The 18590-nt window shown below is 44.5% G+C and overlaps 1 protein-coding gene across 3 annotated transcripts; it reads right to left on the bottom strand.

Moving 5' to 3' along the window:
- Positions 1–16514: 16514 nt before the first annotated feature.
- Atp6v1e2 (ATPase H+ transporting V1 subunit E2) lies at positions 16515–18198 on the bottom strand. 3 transcript variants are annotated; one of them, XM_070025009.1, is made up of 2 exons: positions 18148–18198; positions 16515–17455 (listed from the first exon to the last, which is right to left on the bottom strand). In XM_070025009.1, exon 2 carries the CDS (start codon positions 17358–17360, stop codon positions 16680–16682), a length of 681 nt encoding a protein of 226 aa, XP_069881110.1. In that variant the 5' UTR covers positions 17361–17455; positions 18148–18198; the 3' UTR covers positions 16515–16679. The 3 variants fall into 3 exon arrangements, with proteins under 3 accessions (XP_069881110.1, XP_069881111.1, XP_069881112.1); XM_070025010.1 differs by lacking the exon at positions 18148–18198 and adding an exon at positions 18037–18141; XM_070025011.1 differs by lacking the exon at positions 18148–18198 and adding an exon at positions 18027–18141.
- Positions 18199–18590: the final 392 nt, after the last annotated feature.

Here is an 18590-nt window from a genome sequence, read left to right on the forward strand (position 1 = left end):
TGTTGCTTGGGGCTGTGGATGAAGATTCAGAGCTGCTGTATTTCATGTGGTATTGTGTGGTTCCACAACACACCCCTCTATAAGTGTACACCTAGGGACAGCAGGTTCAACTGGCTTCTGCTTCTAACTCTGCCTTTTTTGTGTGTGTCAGTACTGGGGCTTGAAATCAAGGCCTACGCACTGTCCCTGAGCTCTTTGTGCTCAAGGCCAGTGTTCTACCACTTGAGCCACAGTGCCACTTTCAGCTTTTTCTGAGTAGCTTATTGGAACTAAGAGTCTCACAAACTTTTCTGCCTGGTCTGACTTCGAATCATGATCCTCAGATCTTAGCCTCCTGAGTAGCTAGGATTATAGGCTTGAGCCCCCAGTGCCCGCCTTAACTCTACCCTTTTATTCTAACCATTCCATTTCCTCTCTCCAAAATTTAAGGAAGAAAACATCCTTGAGAGTGACAAGAAAGCTATGCTTAAAGGCTTGGGCCCACGCCACCCACATCTTCTATGAGGTCTTCTAGTAAGGACTGTGAGCCTGTAACTGGCAGCCTGGAGGTCTTCCATCTTAAATCAGCCATGGATGGATGGTTTTCCAAAGCCCAGGAGTATAAAACCCCTGCTTAGGAACAGGTGCAGAACAGAAATGGAAGGTGTTGGAGTAAGAGGAACATCAGAATTCACTCTCAGGACTTTTCCTTCTGACAATTTCTGTATCTTCACATATACTGCATACATGTATATACCCTGCCATCTGAGCTGGCTTGAGTTGGTTCCTAGAAAAAGATGAGATTTGGCTAGAAGGTTCTGGGTAGCAGAAAGCTCGCCTGCTTTCCAGTATCAAGCTGATGTCAAAGGAACTTTAGATGGTTGCCCTAAGCAAACCATGCATACTACAAGACAACTAAAACAGTTTAGCAGGGTGCTGAGGACTCATGCCTGTAATCTTAGCTAGTCACAAGGATCTGAGGATCAAGATTCAAAGCCAGCTTGGGCAGGAAAGTCTATAAGGCTCTTACTTTCAATAAAAACCAAAAAGCTGGAAGTGGAGCTATGGCACCAGTGGTAGAGCGTAAGCTTTGGTAAAGATGGCTAAGGGTCAGCACCCAGGCCCTAAGTCAGTCCCAGTATCAGAAAAGGGGGGCAGAAGGGATGGGGACACACGAAGGCCAGGAACCTGAATGCTAAGAGGGCTGGGTAAAAGGTATAACTGATAGAATATTCAGCCTCTATTTAATTCCTTCGGACCCACCTTCATCATGTGCAGATACAGCTCTACAAGTCCAGATCAGCCAGAAATCCAAGCTTTCGTGTGATACCTGCTGCTTTTCAAATGATTCAATTTTATTTACTCATTTTTTTGCCAGTCCAGGGGCTTGAACTTAGAGGTTGGGCACTGTCCCTGAGCCTCCTGGTTCAAGGCTAGTGCTCTGTTACTTAAGCTACAGCTCCACTTCCAGACTTTTGGTCATTAATTGAAGATAAGTCTCACAGACTTTTCTTTTTGTTAATCCTAGGGCTTGAACTCAGAGCCTGAGCTCTGTCCATGAGCTTCTTTTGTTCAAGGCTAGTACTCCACCACTTGAGCCACAGAACCACTTTTGGCTTTTTCTGTTTATGTGGTACTGAGGAATCAAACCCAGGGCTTCATGCGTGCTAAGCAAGCACTCTTCCACTAACCCTTATGCCCATCCCTCTTTTTTTTTTTTTTTGCCAGTTGTGGGGGCTGAACTCTGGGCCTGGGCACTGTCCCTCAGCTCTTCAGCTCAAGGCTAGTGCCCTACCACTTGAGCCACAGTGCCACTTCCGGCTTTTTTTCTTTTTGCTTATGTGGTGCTGAGGAATCGAACCCAGGGCCTCATGCATTCAAGGCAAGCACTCTACCACTGAGCCAACTTCCCAGCCCCCAATGCCCATCCCTCTTTACCCATTCTTAAAGCTTAACAAAAGTCTGTGGGATTGCAGCTCACAATCTCTGAACTTCAGATGCTACTTCCTGTATGACAGTCTCTGTTTCACTCAGAGACATGCTGGTGGGGAGGGGGGAGGATTTCTTTAAACAAAACACTTAGTACAAAAATAGAATGTGATTCACTCCCTAACACTGCTGAAGCTCAGAAGCAGCAGTAAGAGATGGTTTTTCCCAATTGCCTCACCTTGAGGTGTTCCAAGAGATGGCACCGATCTCTTAATGCATTTCAAATCAGTTTAGAGTGGCAAAAATCTAATTTTCATACAACTTGGAGGGAGATGGAAATTTAAAGCTAGATCAAGATTAAGGAAGGCTTAATTTGGAGGTCTGAGAGAAGAAGGCAGATGAGGTAGGAGAGGATTTTTGGAGTAGAGGAGGAACAGATGATGAAGCTAGGGTCCCAAGCTGAATGATAGGGGGATAGATAAGCTGGCAACTTCTCTGTGAAGTTAGACTGGTGAGATCTGGGGACCAGAGAGGAAAAGAGGAAGGAGCCCCATTAGTTGCCATGATAACAAAGGATAGAGACAAGAGGGAGGAAAACGAGGGAATTATCAGAGAAGAGCTTGCACTGTGCTGCTGCCTACAACAAATTCTCACCTCTCTTTGTAGGCGCCTTTGTCTAGGACTCTGTGGCCTCTCTGATGCTACCCCCACCGACTCTGCTCATTCTTGGTATGGAACAATTACTATGAAATGAAATCACAAAAGGTTGGGAGGAATAGTGTCTACTTAGTGAGTCTCTGGATCTCCAAAAGGTTCCTTGCATTCAAAATAGGTTTCCTACTGTCCTAACATAAAGTCTATGATGCCAACTTTAGGAAGCTTTTCTTGGACTGAGGTTTTTCCATGTTTAATTTTAAGTCCTTATTCAGAGGTTTAATTCCAAGGCTATCAACTTTTAAACTCTCAGAAGGAGGTTTTCATCGGGTGCAAGGATCTCAGTCTCCCTAGGAATATCCACAAAAGGGCTCAAGGCTAAGCTTCTGGGGCTTACCACAGCGAGGCCATTTTCTAGAATGGTTCCAGTGATAGTTTCCATGTGTGTCCAGAATTTATTTCCCTTTGATTTTCTTTTGGGGAGCTCCCTTTTCCTCAATCATAGTCCATGAGGTTCAGAGTTGTTGATCTCCAGTAAAGAGGTGCACGGAGGAGACAGACCTGGCTAATCAGAGCATCCTATCTGGCCAAAAAGGATTGCTTTGGGGTTGGGGTTTTAGCTCAGTGGAAGAGCAACTTGCCTGGCAAGTGCCAAGCCCTGAGTTCAGTCCTCAGCTCTGGAAGAAAAAGAAAAAAAGATTGCTTCAAGCATGGATACATGGCCTAAGCCTGACAATGAGTTTCAAACCTTCTAGGGCTTTGGCTGGAACTTTTGAGAAAAACAAACTGTCTTTTTACTGGGTCACAGCTGGTTGACTATATGTACAGAGCAGCTGGTAGCGATCCTGTTCCACCCAGAGAAGGCCTACCTGAGAATGAATCCAATACAGAAAAGCAGAGTCCAGAGACTGGAAGACACAGAAAGGAGGAGGAGGAAGAAGAAAAAGAAACAAGAATCCCTGAAATCTGTGATTTGAGCCCCTGAATCCACTGGAAACGAAAGACATTCCTGGTGTCTTTTTAATTTCCACCTTTCTGAACTTTGAACTGAGTTTCTATCTTCTGTGTCATGCATAGGATCTGTTGGTAAGAGCTGATACCTGGGTTCAGCAACAGCTAATTGAGGAGATAGGTGACATCCATCCCAGGCCTGTTGGATGAAGAAAGATGGAGATGCACTTTTGGGAAAGGGAGTTTCTGAGACATGGGAAGAAGTAGAGCTGTTAGAGTTGGATGTGAGCACTTGTACTTCTCTGCAGGCAAGGAAGCTCTTGTCCTAGCACCATGAGGGATGGGACACTGAGGATGGTGCCAAGGGAAATGCTGGCAGGACCAGAGGGGAAGACCAGTAGGAGACTTCACAGACTAGGGCATGCTGTGTATTCTCAATGTGCAGTACACTGCACTGGGTCCAGGAAAGATCTGGAAGCAACCCAAATGTCCATCAACCCATGGGTGGATAAATACAGTGTGGGAATCCACATGTTAAAATATTTTTGGCAGTGGAAAGGAATGAAGTACTGATTACTACTACAAGATGGATAAGCCTTTAAAACCTAACACTAAGTCAAGCCAGGCAGAAATAACCACACTGTGGGTGTCTATATGAAATATCCAGAATAGATGACTCTATAGACAAGATTTATATTAGTTGTTATGTAGAACTGGAGAAACACAGAGATTGGAGGATGACAACTAAAGAATGCAGGGTTTCCTTTGGGGATGATGAAATGTTCTAAACTTGCTAATGGTGCACTTTAAATGGTTAAATATAAATCTGTTACCAAAAAAGCAAGGCTTCTGAGGTCACTTCACAGTCTGTGTGTGGTGGAGGGAGGGCAGGGGTTTTCTTCCAAAGGGCCTGGGGCACATCTTGTAGGCACTTCAGTAATGTTATCAAATCTGAACAAGAGAGATCTCACTCTAGGCTAACACTTTAAGAGGCCTCCACTTGCCTTCCTCTAGACTGACCCTTTCTCACAGGACATTGAAGATGGTGCCAAGGGAAATGCTGGCTGGGAAATGCTGGTAAGGAATCTATGGGACCCAGTGGAGATGTCCACCTGGGCTCATACTTTTTTCTTCCTAGACTATACTCTTGCCCAAAAGGCCTAGAACCTGTTTCTAGAACAGGGCAGGTGAAATTGCAAGGGAGTAGGCAGTGGGATTAGAACTGAGAGATGTGGGCTGGAGGGCCTGGCTCCTCAAAGGTTGAAGCAGACAGAGGTAAGAGGAGAAGGAGACAAGCCCTAGATGATGGTCAAAGGTGGGCAAAGGTGGGGTTGGGAGCAGTCCTAAAGCCAGCTCGCCTCTCAACTGTCATGCTCCAGTATGGAAATCTGAGGAGCATGAGAATTCTACATTTAAAGTTGACCTTCTAGAGCATTATAAAGATATTTGCCATAATAAAAGACTAGAACCCCTGACAGTTTGTTAGTTCACTTTGTATTTACAAGATATTTAAACACGTGCTTTGTAGACTTCCCTTTGTTCTCTTCTTCTGAGGCCCCCACAAATGTTAGGAGCTGACCTGGAAAAGTGCTGCTTTTAAGAGAGAAATTTTCCAAGCTTTTCTTTCTAGTGAGTCAAAGTGTGAAGTTTTTTTTTTTTTTTCCAAGATGCATTTACGGATTTGAGAAACACAGCTCAAGGATTTCTTGCTCCAGGCTAAAGAAAAAACTGCCACCTGGCTGCCTGCAGCCTTGAAGTTTAAGGACTTCTCTCAGTGAGGTCTGGGCTGAGCCCTGGGATTTGGGCATATAGTGAGGCACAGGCTGGAGACAGGTGTGGGTGTGAGAGAGCGAGAGGGAGAGCGAGGGGGGAGGAGAGAGACACCACTTGGCGGGGAATTCCAGTAGAAACTCAAGAGGAACATCTGGAGGCAGGGCTGGGGCAGGCCAGACAGTACCAATCAATTCCTCCTCCTACATCTAACTCATTTGTCCATAATCCCTGAATGACGAGATGCTAGTTCCCTTGGGGACAGAGAGCTGCAAGACACATGGTTTGGCCTCTAAGAGCTCACCTTCTGGTTGAGAAATTTAACATTGATACTAAAGTCATTAAAACTTGTTAAACAATAGTAAAGTATGGTGTGCCTGCATATTCAAACATACACACACACACCTACAATCTAATGCAAAGTCCTAATGAAAAGTTTTCACAACTAGAAGTCATATACTTGAGAGTTTCTCAACTTGGACACAAATTCTGGACTAGATGGCCATTCACTATGTATAATGGGAGGAATAGAGAGCTGTCTTTTGTACTGGATGTCTGTTACATTGCCGGGCACTTCCTTCTAGATGCCAGTAGTACACACTCTGCCCAGTTGGGACAATTAAAAAGGTTTCCACGGGCTGGGAAGGTGGCTCAGTGGTAGAGCGCTTGCCTTGCATGCATGAGGCCCTGAGTTTGATTCCTCAGCACCACATAAGCAAAAAAGAAAAAAAAAAAAGGTTTCCACATACTTTCCCAGTACCTCCTGGAGGTCACCGCCCCCCCCCCCATCAATAACTTCTGTACTATAGCCCTCATCGGTGTAATCAGTGCTTATACACTCAAACTATCATAGAAAGGCCCCAAAGAAGCCTGGTGGGCTAGAGGAGACTTGCTTCCAATGGGCAGGAGGCGGGGGGGGGGGGTGTCTCCTGAATTGAGCCTCAAAGAATGGAGAGGAGTTGGCTAATTCAGCTAGAGGGACAGCTCTCTAAGTAGGGAACAGTGTCCAAGCCAGAGAGGCAGGAACAAGCAGCAGAACCATCATATATATATATATATATATATATATATATATATATATATATATACATATATATATATATATACACACACACACATATATATGTATATGTATATATGTATATGTATATATGTATGTATATGTATATATGTATATGTATATATGAAGGTGCACAATTGAGGGACAAGTAGCTGAGATGTAATTCTCCTTCCTTAAGCCTTGGTTCTAGTCTACATCATCAGCCAGGAAGAAGGGGAGCCTTTTCCTTAGTATAAAGGTGTTTTGCACTCTCCACTTCACTCCACTCTACTCCAAGGAAAGACAAATCAGGAAAGGAGGCCAGCTCTGTCACTGTCCAATGAGACTCCAGCTTGCCTGATCTAGCAGAATCCTCTCTGCCTCTCTCCACTCTGACAGATATATTTCAGACCTCACCTGGTCCCACAGAGGCCTCAAGGAGTCACCAAAAGAAAGAAGTGCTTCCAAGAGCTTAGATCAGTTGAATGGAAAGAAGAAAAGCTTAGAGAGAAGTCTGAGTCTGCAGAGACCAACAGCAACCAGGGCATAGAAGGGCTCAGATGGCTCTTTCTTCTGCCCCTACTTTATAGAAATAAGGCCACAATTCAGGGGGACACTTCAGCCCATCTCTCAGTAGTGGGCCTCTAGATTATTTCCACATCTTGGCTATTGTGTTCAGTGCTGCAATGAACACAGAGGTACATCTGTCCTTGTTTCCTGGTTCCTGTGGCTCAGGGTAGATGTCTAGCAGTGGTGTGGCTGGGTCATAGGGGAGGTCCATATTTAGCTCTCTGAGGTACCTCCAGACTGCTTTCCAAAGTGGTTGTATTAGTATACATTCCCACCAGCAATACGGTAGGGTTCCTTTTTCTCGGCATCCCCTCCAACATTTGTCATGGCTGAATTTAGGATGTGGGCCATTCTGACTGGAGTAAGGTGGTATCTCAGTATTGTTTTTATTTTTATTTCTTTTACAGCCAGGGATGATGAACATTTCCTCATGTGTTTCTTTGTCATTTTTATCTCTTCTTCTGAGAAGTCTCTCTTTAGCTCCCTTGCCCATTTCGTGATTGTTTTGTTAGATCTGGGAGGGGTTAGTTTCTTGAGTTCCCTGTATATAATGAATATTAGGCCCATGTCTGATATATTGCTGGTAAATATTTTTTCCCAATTAGTTGGCTTTCTTTCTAGTTTGGTTTCTATGTCTTTAACTATGCAGAAACTTTATTTTAAGGTAGTTCCATTTATCGAGTCTGTCCAATTTGTTGTGACCCTGGGACTCTATTCAGGAAGTTCCTTCCTGTGCCTATAAGTTCAAGTGTCTCTCCTACTCTGTCCTGCAGTAGTTTCAGAGTTTCAGGTTTGATGTTAAGGTCTTTAATCCATTTTGAGTTGATGTTGGTGCATGGTGACAGGCTGGGGTCCACTTTTAGTTTTCTGCATGTGGCCATCCAATTTTTCCAGCACCAGTAGTTGAAGAGGCTATGCTTCTTCCACTGTATGTCTTTGGCTCCTTTGTCAAATATCAACTGTCTGTATGTATGCGGTTTTATTTCTGGGTTCTCTAATCTGTTCATTGGTCTTCGGGTCTCTTTTTGTGCCAGTACCAAGCTGTCTTTGTTATTACGGCTCTATAGTAGAGCTTAAAATCTGGTATCATGTTCCCTCCTTTCTTTTGCCTAGAATTACTTTGGCTATTCTAGGTCTTTTGTTGTTCCATATAAATTTTTGGACTGTTTTCTCTATTTCAGTAAAGTATGTCATTGGGATTTTAATGAGAATTGCATTGAATGTGTATATTAATTTTGGCAGTATGGCCATTTTTACTATGTTAATTCTGCCTATTCAGGAACATGGGAGGTCTTTCCATTTCCTGGTATCCTCTATGATTCCTCTTTTAGGCTTTTTTTAGTTTTCATGAAATAGATCTTTTACATCTTTGGTTAGGTTAGTTCCTAGATACTTTTTTTTGAGGTTATTGTGAATGGGGTTGTTTTCTTGATTTCTCTTTCTGCTTGTACATTGTTAGTGTACAGAAAGGAGCCTGATTTTTGTGGGTTAATTTTGTATCCTGCTACTTTGCCGAAGTGCCAACCCCATTTCTTTAAAGGAAGGCACACCTCTTACCCATCCTAAGTTATAGCCTGATTCATTGGCTTGGGGAAATTTATGGGGCAATAAAAGGAGAATCTAAACCCCAGTGTGTATGTAGAGAAAAGAGTTAATACCAGGTCACTCTGTGTGTGTGTGTGTGTGTGTGTGTGTGTGTGTGTGTGTGTGTGTGTGTGTGTGTGTATATACATGTGCACACACATCTGTTTTCTTCTCTCTTTCTTTCTTCCTTCCTTTTGTGCCAGTTCTGGGTCTTGAACTCAGGGCCTTGCTCTCGTGCTTGGCTTTTCCCCTCAAGGCTAGTGACTTAGCACTTGGGGCACATCTCCACTTCCAGCCTTTTCCTGATTAATTGGAAATAAGATCCTCACAGACAGATTTCTCTGCCAGGGCTGGCTTCAAACCACAATCCTCAGATCTCAGCCCTACAGCTAGGATAACAGGTATGTGAGCCATTGGCTTTTGGCTTTTGTCTAATTTCTTGTTGAATCCCTAATGTTCCCCATAAACCCCCTTTTCTGCACCGCAGATGCTCTGTCAGGTGCTAGTGTGTTCTGTTCTGCATTTTCCCATGCTGTCACACCCCGTGGGGTCTTCCAGAGTGTTCCCACAGCTGGCTGCACCCCCCACCCCAGCAGGCCCCAACTGCTAAAGCTGCCTTGAGGAAGCTTGGCACCTACAGCATCCGTCCTCCAGTTGACTGGCGCTTTGAGCCCATTCTCACTCCTGGCTAAATTGTCTCCTCAGGGAGTCTGTCTCCTGGGCAGTAAGACATGGATCAGTAGAATGCAGCCACAGGAAATGTGCACAGCACCTGCCACCAGAGCCTGGCCTGCAGCCAGAACTCTACTCCCAGCTGCATTTAGCAAATACTTGCTAATGCAAACTCTGGGTTTCCTAGAGTCTCCCTCCCACCCAGCCCCTCCTCCCCCCCCACCACCTCTGGTTCTCAGCCCAGGAGCTATGAGGTCATGCGCAGGCCACGTGACCCATGCTACATCTGTCAACCATGATACAATTACCAAGACAGTCAGGGCGTTTATGACATTCAAAGCTGTTCCCTCAAACCAAGTCTCCTTTCCTGCCCAGGCTCCTTTCACACCAAGGGATTGTCTCAAAAGTTCAGGAATCCTAGTGCTGCAACTTAAGAAGGCCAGAGAAGAAGGAAAAAGTCCAAGATTGAAGTTCTTGCTGCTGCTGTTTGGAAACCATGTTTAAGCCCTATTTGTTAAAATATCTTTTGCCAAAGCAATCTAGCCTGTTTTGAGTCTTGTAAATTTCTCCTTATCTTTAATCCTACCTATGGAAAGAATCCAAACTAGAGCAAAAGTATAGGCACACAAAAATCTACTAGTAACATGAGCCTTACTAATAACATGAGCAAGATACATGATGAGAACAAATAAATCCTGGCATAAAGCAACACTATAATATTAGAAGTCATTGAAATGTTGATCTCCAAGAATTTTTCATGACATAGATCATGCATTAAAAATGACTTTGGCTAGTATTTGTGGAGCACATACTATATACCAGTGGTTCTGATAAATACATCTGGTAGATTCTTATACCATTAATAAACAGATGTTATTATCCTTCTAAAAGCTGTGATCTAGAGAAGGAAATTGCCCTAAAGTTGACTGGCTTAATAAAGTGTAACTTTATCTAAAGGACTAATGGCAGAGGCTAGATTTAAATTAGAATAATTTGATTCCAGTCTTTTAACTCTTATGTTCTTAACTGCCCACCACAATAGTAACCAACTAAGAGTATCTGCTGGTCTAAAAGGATTTCTGCAAAGAAATATGCATTTCTTGTTGTTCCCTATGTTGCTACATGGTATTTTAAAAACACAACACTTGCCCTCAATTGTTATAATATGTATTTCATGGCAGTTGTGAAACTGGTTTCTAATTGTTGGCATACTCTCTTAAATTCAGAGAGAACTTGGTGGACTTTATTATCACTGTTTATTGTTTTCAAAGTATCTATTTTGAATGAAATTTGTTACACTGCTAGAGAAAGTGTGGTTCCCACCCCAACTGCTTAACATCTGACTCTTAGCAGCTCCTGCTATTGAAGACAAAGGTGAAAGGGAGAGAAAGGGAGTTCCATTGACCCAAATGTTCTTTAAGGGAAACTTTTCAGGAGGAGCAAGAGGAAGAGGAGGAGAAAGAGAAGTGTTGCCTGAAAGGAAGACTGCTCTGAGCTGGCTGCTCACCTAGATGGCTTCACTCCTATGTGGAATTGGTGAGATTTCTTTTGAGCAAGGAAGGGGAGTCTTTTTTTTTTTTTTTGTCAGTAGTGGGGCTTGAACTCTGGGCTTGGGCGCTGTCCCTCAGCTCTTTAGCTCAAGGCGAGTGCTCTTCTGCTTGAGCCACAGCGCCACTTCCAGTTTTCTAGTGGTTTATTGGAGATGAGAGTCTCACGGACTTTCTTGCCCAGGCTGACTTTGAACCGTGATCCTCAGATCTCAGCCTCCTGAGTAGCTAGGAGTCTTATATTGAGCACCTAACAAAAATAAGCACACAGTAAAACAAGGTCCTTGCAAATTCTCAACAGCTTCAGTTATACTTACATCAAATTCAATTGTCTTAAGTGCTACCCATGAGACTGAGATCTGGCCCTTCCCCATCCCTCTATTCTCTATTTACTTACTCACTGTCTCAGTTTTGCTTCTTAAACCAGCAGAGCTTTGATGCTCTTACAGTTTAAGTATGGTTTAAGTGTTACCGTAACCTGAATGTTTATACCTCCTTAAAATTCTTATGTGCAAACCAATCACCACTGTGATAGCAGCAGTATTAAGAAGTAGGAGAAGCAGGGCGCTGGTGGCTCGCACCTGCAATCCTAGCTACTCAGGATTGCTACTCAGATCTGAGGATTGCAGTTCAAAGCCAACCTGGACAGGAAAGTCTGTGAGACTCTTATCTCCAACTAACCACCAGAAAACTGGAAGTAGCGCTGTGGCTCAAATTGGTAGAGTGCTCACCTTGAGCTGTAGAGCTCAGGAACAGCACCCAAGTCCAGAGTTTAAGCTCCACAATTCTCTCTCTCTCTCTCTCTCTCTCTCTCTCTCTCTCTCTCTCTCTCTCTCTCCCTCCCTCCCTCCCTCTCTCTCCCTCCTTCCTTCTCTCTCTCTGCCTCCCCCCCCCTCTCTCACACACACTCACACTCACATGGAATAGGAGTTGATTAGGACATGAGGGTCCCTCCCTCATGAATGAGAGTAGTGAGTGTACTTAGAAAAGATAGCCAGAGTCCTGGTCTGGGACAAAAAGAAAAAAGGAAGAAAGAAAGAAAGAGAAGAAGAAGAAGAAGAAGAAGAAGAAGAAGAAGAAGAAGAAGAAGAAGAAGAAGAAGAAGAAGAAGAAGAAGAAGAAGAAGAAGAAGAAGAAGAAGAAGAAGGGAAAGAAAAAGAAAGGAAAGAAAGAAAGAAAGAAAGAAAGAAAGAAAGAAAGAAAGAAAGAAAGAAAGAAAGAAAGAAAGAAAAAAGGAAGGAAGGAAGGAAGGAAGGAGGGAAGGAAGGAGGGAGGGAGGGAAGGAGGGAAGGAGGGAAGGAGGGAGGGAGGGAAGGAAAAGGAAAGGAAAAGAAAGGTTTTGGGGGATGGGAGGATTCTTTGGGATTGGAGGCACCAGCCGATGAGTTCAAGTCTAAGTCTCAGTTAAAAGAATCAAAAGATGACCCGAGGGAACTTGGCCGCTTTCACCTTCTCTTCAAGGTGTCAGGAGATTTGGTGTATGGAAAGACACAGAAGGCCCTATCTATGAAAAGTGGTCTTTCACCATACACCAAATCTCTTGACACCTTGATCTGGGATATCTATTACTTTAAATGATCTTATCTAAGAATTTTGCTGTTATTTGAAATTTTGTTCTTGTTCATTCATCCTTCAACTGTTTATTGAGTTGTCAGGTACTCTGCCGGACACTGCATCCCTCGCAATAACAGGTCAATTAAGGCCAGCCTTCCAATGGCATTCTAATATGCATGGTGAGGGCGCAGACCGAGGGATGGTGGCCATGAAGGGTTCTAAACTGGTAGACAGTGGATGCTTTTATGTTGACCTAGGAAAACATAATGCTTTATGACCTGAGAGCACTTCCCTGGCTCCTGCTCAGTAGAGCCAATAACTCTCCTTGGTGTACAAAGGATGAAAAGGAGGAAGCCTTGGTGATAGCAGAGGGAAGGGGAGAGTTGAGAATGGGAAAGATGCTACAGGGTCTCACATTTGTCTTGTTCAGGCCAGGTGCTAAGTGCTGGGACCACCTTCCCACCCACTTTGCTCCCCAGTGTACTCCCAGTCCCCCGACCTTGTATAGGGATCCAGTCTTTTCCAGGCCCCATCTAGTCCCATCCCTTGTGAAGTCTTTTCAAGTATCAGAGTCAAACAAACATTTGGCTCTTAAGGAGTCTTCACATTCAAGAGCGCTACTATCTAGAATATAAATCTATTCAGGTTCTGGTAGTAGTCAGCATGAGCCCAACACCACTTTCTACGAAGTGCTGAAAGAATGTGTTCAATTCCATCACTCCAAGGAGGTGGCTGAGGGGGTGGAATAGTTGAGGCCCCCTTGTGCTGTGCCTGCTGCAGAAAATAGAATAATAACTTGCTTCCCAATAAAAAGAGGAAAATCCTACAGGATCAGCTCACTGGGTGAGCAAGTGTTCCTCATGCTTCAGAATAGCTGGGGTGTATGTGTGTGGGGGGGGAATAGTGGGAGGAGACTATTAAAGACCAAATGACTTCAGAGAGGGGATCATAAACTGAAGTGGGAATAGGGCTTACCAGGGAGAACATGTGAAGAGAATAGGAGCAGTGTCTCCTGGCAGCCAAGCAAGAGGCCACAGTTGCTCCCCAGAGTGGGGGAAGAAAACAGATCTGCTGGCCCACTTATGAGGCCCCTATAACCCAGAGAGGAAGCCCGGTAGCATTCTTGGTGTGCTAGTCTAGTCTCCCTGGCTTCTGTGAGGGCCTGCCATATGGTTAAAGCATCCAGCTCTACCTCCAGCTCTCAAGCAGCTAGCTCAGTGTCAGAGCTAACTAACTACACCCTACCTGCTGACAAACCTGACTCTCCACTGGGCAAGGCAGGGGCTCCTGCTGTAGGCTTGGATTTTCCCAGATTCCTCCCAGCAGGGAAGGAGGCTACACAGCCTCCTCAGGGCAAGCGTAGCCTCTGCCTTGAAGTCAGCAGCTTCCCTCACACCTGGGGAGGAAGTGCTAATGTGCACATGTGCACAGGCAGGACTATGCCTGCCTGCAGTTGTCACAGTTTGCTCTGACTGGTTCACACAGTCCTGAAGGTAGGTTGTGAATGCTCATCAAGAATGCACATTAGTGAACAGAAAGTACCAAAGCAAGCATCTCTAAAGCAAAGGGTTGGAGGCATGGTGCAAGTGGCAGAGTGGCTCTAGTAAAGTGTGAGGCACTGAGTTCAAACCTCAATACCAACCAAAAGAAGAAGAGGAAGAAAAAGGAAGAAAGAAAAGGAGGGAGGGAACAAGGGAGGGAGCAGGGTAGACAGGCAGGCAGGCAGAAAGGAAAGAAGGAAGGAAGGAAGGAAGGAAGGAAGGAAGGAAGGAAGGAAGGAAGGAAGGAAGGAAGGAGGGAGGGAGGGAGGGAGGGAGGGAGGAGAGAGGGGGGGAGGGAGGGAGGAAAGAAGGAGCCTTTGCCCAGGAGCAATAGAGAAGACTTTCTTTTTGTCACAGTGGAACCAGAATACCATGCAGATTCCAGACCCCGTTCTCGTATTCTTGTCCTCTTCCTGTGGTCCTGGAGGGAGGCTTCATCCAGAAAATAGAATTAAGAAGACCAATGATGGTCCAGAGCCTGCTGCCTACACCCAATTCTAGGTGCCAAAGTGACAAGGTAGCAAGGATGCAAAGAACAAAGCCACAGTCCCTGCCCAAGAGGTGTTATGTGCAAAAGATGAAACAGATGAAAAAAACTAAGAGTCCATAAAGACCATGTGTTCAATGTTCCAAAGGAAAGGCGTTGTTATCCTTATGGTCACAGACTACAAGAGCCCAGGGCTTGTTTAAGCCACTGTTTTTTGTTCTTGTTAAGTAGATGTACTAAAAGAGGACAGTGGAACCCATGGGGAAGAGGAGAAGGGTTGTGTCTGAGAAAAGGAGGGGAGGAGGAAGAGTGGTAGTTTGGGGAGAGGGAAAATACAGAAATGTTTAAATGTGACTTGGGAAAGTTTGCCTTATGGGTTTCAACATCCACCAAATTTTCACACAGTGTAGGTGACTGTCCAATTTTTTTAGATGAATTATTAGCAGGCTAATAGCAGATAGCTTAGAGGGTCAAAGCTGAGGTCCTCTATGGGTTCACACTCTTGGTCACAGCAGGAAGTTCCCAGGTAAAGCGGTTTGGCTTCACTTTGTTGATGTAACTGAGCCACCACCCTTGCTGCCTCACTCGAAATTTGCGACTCGAAATTCTTTTGGAATCTGCCCAGCTGACAAAGCCTTCTCTCTGGGAATTGTCCCAGAGACACCTGGACAGCTGACCCAAGAGGACCAGTGGATTTGATATCAGGACTTTGTCTCTAAGAGAAGCAAGTTTGGTTTTGGAATGAATGTGAATAAATGTTGGGATTATGCGTGTGTATACTCCACCACTGAAACTGGATGGTAGAGAAGATCACCCCTCAAAGAGAGAAAACAGAGAGCCTTATAGAGACTTCAGGTAGCTTATTTTTTTTCCTGAGACCCTGGGAGATCTCTGTTCTTGGGTTCTATGAGGCAACTCTGTTAATGAGTATCTGTACCCTACTTTGTATCTGAATTTCCTCAGGTTTCCTTACACACTCCTAACTATGTAGACCACAGCTTTGCCCAGTGTCACTTGATTTTTCTTCTCTCCAAAGCCTTCCAATAAGTGAAGCATACCCAGGCACAAATTTGACTTTATTCATAACCATGCAGAGGAAACTGTGGAATTGGTGGGGTCCAGGGCAAAATATAAATGTGAGATCTTTGTTCACAAAGCAGAAAATCGTGTCAGTTAAGGCACTAATAGGGCACTAATACACTCCTTCCTTCTTAAGTCTCATGACTTTGCATGGTATTTACTATTTAATATCTTTCTTAGGAAAGATAGTTTAAACAATTAAGGTGGATTTTGCCATTCCTTTTTTATACTGTACAATGTGTCCACACACAAAATAGCTAAAATTTACAAATCTTTTTTGGATTTTTCCAGAAGGTTACCTCCAGCTGGGTAGAAGAGAGGAGACCAATTCACTAGGCATTGAACTAAAGGACTCTGCCAGTCAAAGGGATACCTTGTAGGCCAAGTGCAGAACTCAGAAGCTCTTTAGGGCTCTGCCCTAACACTTGGGTCCACCGAGTTTAATGACTTCTTAGTTCCTTTCTCACTTGCCTCCAGATGTAGGTACTGTATCTGCCTGAGGGCAGAGATGCCCACCCGTGCTCTGAAACACCCCCAAATCACACCTACTCCACATACCCAACCTCTCTGGATGCGCATCAGGACCTTGCCAAGGATATAGTGGGACATGTTAACCTGTGAAGTACAGTAAGGCTGGGCTTTGGGGAGCATGAGGGCTGGAAAGTACATGATCAAGAACCTATCTTGAAGAGGTGGATATGTTTCAAGAATTAGTAGCATGAGTGAGCTGATGCCTCAGACTCCTGGCTTATATTCTGTTGGCTTTCTGGGGTTTCACTTCTAAAACACAACCCTAAAGATAAAACCCAAAATTTCAAGGCAGTGGTTATGAAGCATTCAATGCAAAGATTGGGCTCTTCTGGGTGTGGAGCCTTGTGTGACTGCCCTGGATATATGCACAGGGAATTGGCTTGTGCATATGAAGGAGACTGCTAAACCTCATCAGGTAACATAAGGGAAGGACTGAAGTGAAACCAGAGGAGGAGAACTCATTTCACATACACTGTGAAAAATACAGAGCACATAGACCTCCAGGTCATCTCACCCAAAGCTAGACTAACAAATAGACATCTTTACACACCTCATCCCAAGCAGGTAAATGGTCCAGAAGCTACAGTGTGTATAAATGAACTCAAAGTGTATTCTTAAGCATTCATTTGATCTTTATTCCAAAACTAACAATGTATAATGCTTTCAGCTATTCAAGGCTAAAGCTTTTTACATTTTTATTTTTCACGAAGGTGGGGCAATCTCAGAGCTTTCAAAGGAAAAAAAAAATGTCACTAGTTTCCTTTGCCCAAACGCAGCTTCTTTTTCCAGTCTTATACAAAGAACTTTCTATTGGGATTAGCACCAAACAGACATCTACGTATTTCTGGCATTTTTTGCTCAGATAAGAATTCCAGTCGGCTTTCCAAGGTGTTTGAAACCTTTATTTTCTGATTGTTGCTGTAGACTTCCACACCTCCAAGTGAACTCGCAGGCAAGAATGTTTCTTGATCAATCTTGATCTCCACCTGTTTCTGGGAGAGCATCACATAATCAGGGATGGCCTTTTGCACAGCAGCATCTACCAGAAGGCTATCCTGGGGCCTGCAGCGCACAATCATCACGGGTTCCAGCAGGCGAAGTAACGCTTGGAGCACTAGCTTATCCAGCAGCTCCTGGTAGACTTTTAGATCCACCACCATTCTACTGAGCCTCATCTTTGCCTCCTCAAGTAACTCTGAGATGAGGTCATCTCGGGCCGCCAGGACTTTCAGCCTTGCCTGATTCCTCAAGGTGGACAACTGAATTTTCTTCTGCTGCTCTATCTGCTTTTCCTTCTTCTCATAATAATCCATAATCTTCAGTCGTTGGGTTTGCACAAGATGTCCTTTTTCAATATTGAACTCTTCCTCCGACTTGGCATCTATTTCTTCTGCCTTTTCATTAGCTTCCTGTTCAATGAAAGCCATCATGTGCTTAATCTGCTTCTGCACATCATTGTCATTTAGGGCCATGGTTGCTCTTATAAAGGGAGGTAGAGAGAGAGCTGGTGAACTTTGGCTTCTTTAAGGCAGAGTTTCAAGAGCTTCCTTGAAATTCTACTTCCTCACTGTGGAGTACACAAAAGGAGGAAAGAGAAGTCATAAAGGAAGAAGTGTCATGGAGACCAGCTAGACAGCCCTCATTTTACAGATGAGGAAACTGAAGGCTAGAGAGGGAAAACATTGTCCATGTTTGTGCCCTAGAAGAACAGAAGCTTCAACCTTTGTTCCATCCCTCTTATACTCATTATCCTTTTGTCATTAAACAATAATAGGAAATCCTGTCAAATCTAGTCCAGAAGTTCCTCAAGATTTAAGACTCAGAAACTCAATGGAATTGAGCTACCAAATCCATACCTAAGTAGCAAGAATAGATACATTTGGAGTTGGGGAAGACTACAGAGCATCATAAGCAATCAAACAAAATTCAATCCTGTAGCCTGGTGCTAGTGGCCACCCAGGAGGCTGAGATCTAAGAATAACAGTTGAAACCAGCCAGGGCCAAAAAAGACTCTATCTCCAATTAACTACCAAAAATCTGGAAATGGGGCTGCAGCTCACCCAAGTGGTAAAGAACCAGCCTGAAGCAAAAAATCTCAGGGACAATACCCAGGCCCTGAGTTCAAGCCCCATACTCACACACACATACAGGGGAACTGGGTGATTCTGCTGGTCACCAGCTTTGGGAGCCACGATGGAAGAAAGTAGAGGGAGGGCAAGCCCCAAGTTATGTGTGGAGGCAAGGGCACACCAGACCAACCTTTATCAGTACTCTGCCAAGGCTGCCTTTGCCCTGGCGCCGGGAGTCTGCAGGCAGAATGTAGAACTTGGAACACACATTGGAACCTGGCACTGTCACTTCCTTCTTTGCACAGACGACCCTCACAGTCTGACCAGGCAGCCTGAATCCACAGGGCCAGGCTGTCACCAGGGATAGCTGGCCAAGTCTGCCTGGAGGAAGCCAAGAGGGATTTCCTTGGCACCTAGGCCATGGCCAGGACTTATCCTTACTCAGAATCTCAATTAATTTGGCACATAGCAAGCTCCACTCCGGGGTGGGCTTGTCTTAACAAACACGTGTGTAGACTTGGACAGCCAATTTATTAATTTACTAAGGAAAAATACAGCTGGCATGCTGGCAGTTCGTGGCCTCCTTCTCCTGAATGTGATTTGTCTGAAGAGCCAAATCCAAACATTTGCCAA

The sequence above is a fragment of the Dipodomys merriami genome, unplaced genomic scaffold (genome assembly GCF_024711535.1).
Source record: "Dipodomys merriami isolate MVZ:Mamm:240054 unplaced genomic scaffold, mDipMer1.0.p SCAF_17, whole genome shotgun sequence".
Classification (NCBI taxonomy): Eukaryota; Metazoa; Chordata; class Mammalia; order Rodentia; family Heteromyidae; genus Dipodomys; species Dipodomys merriami.

Bases quoted from the DNA above. Each gene is read 5' to 3' on its own strand.
- Atp6v1e2 (XM_070025009.1), bottom strand. From the start codon at position 17,360: ATGGCCCTAAATGACAATGATGTGCAGAAGCAGATTAAGCACATGATG.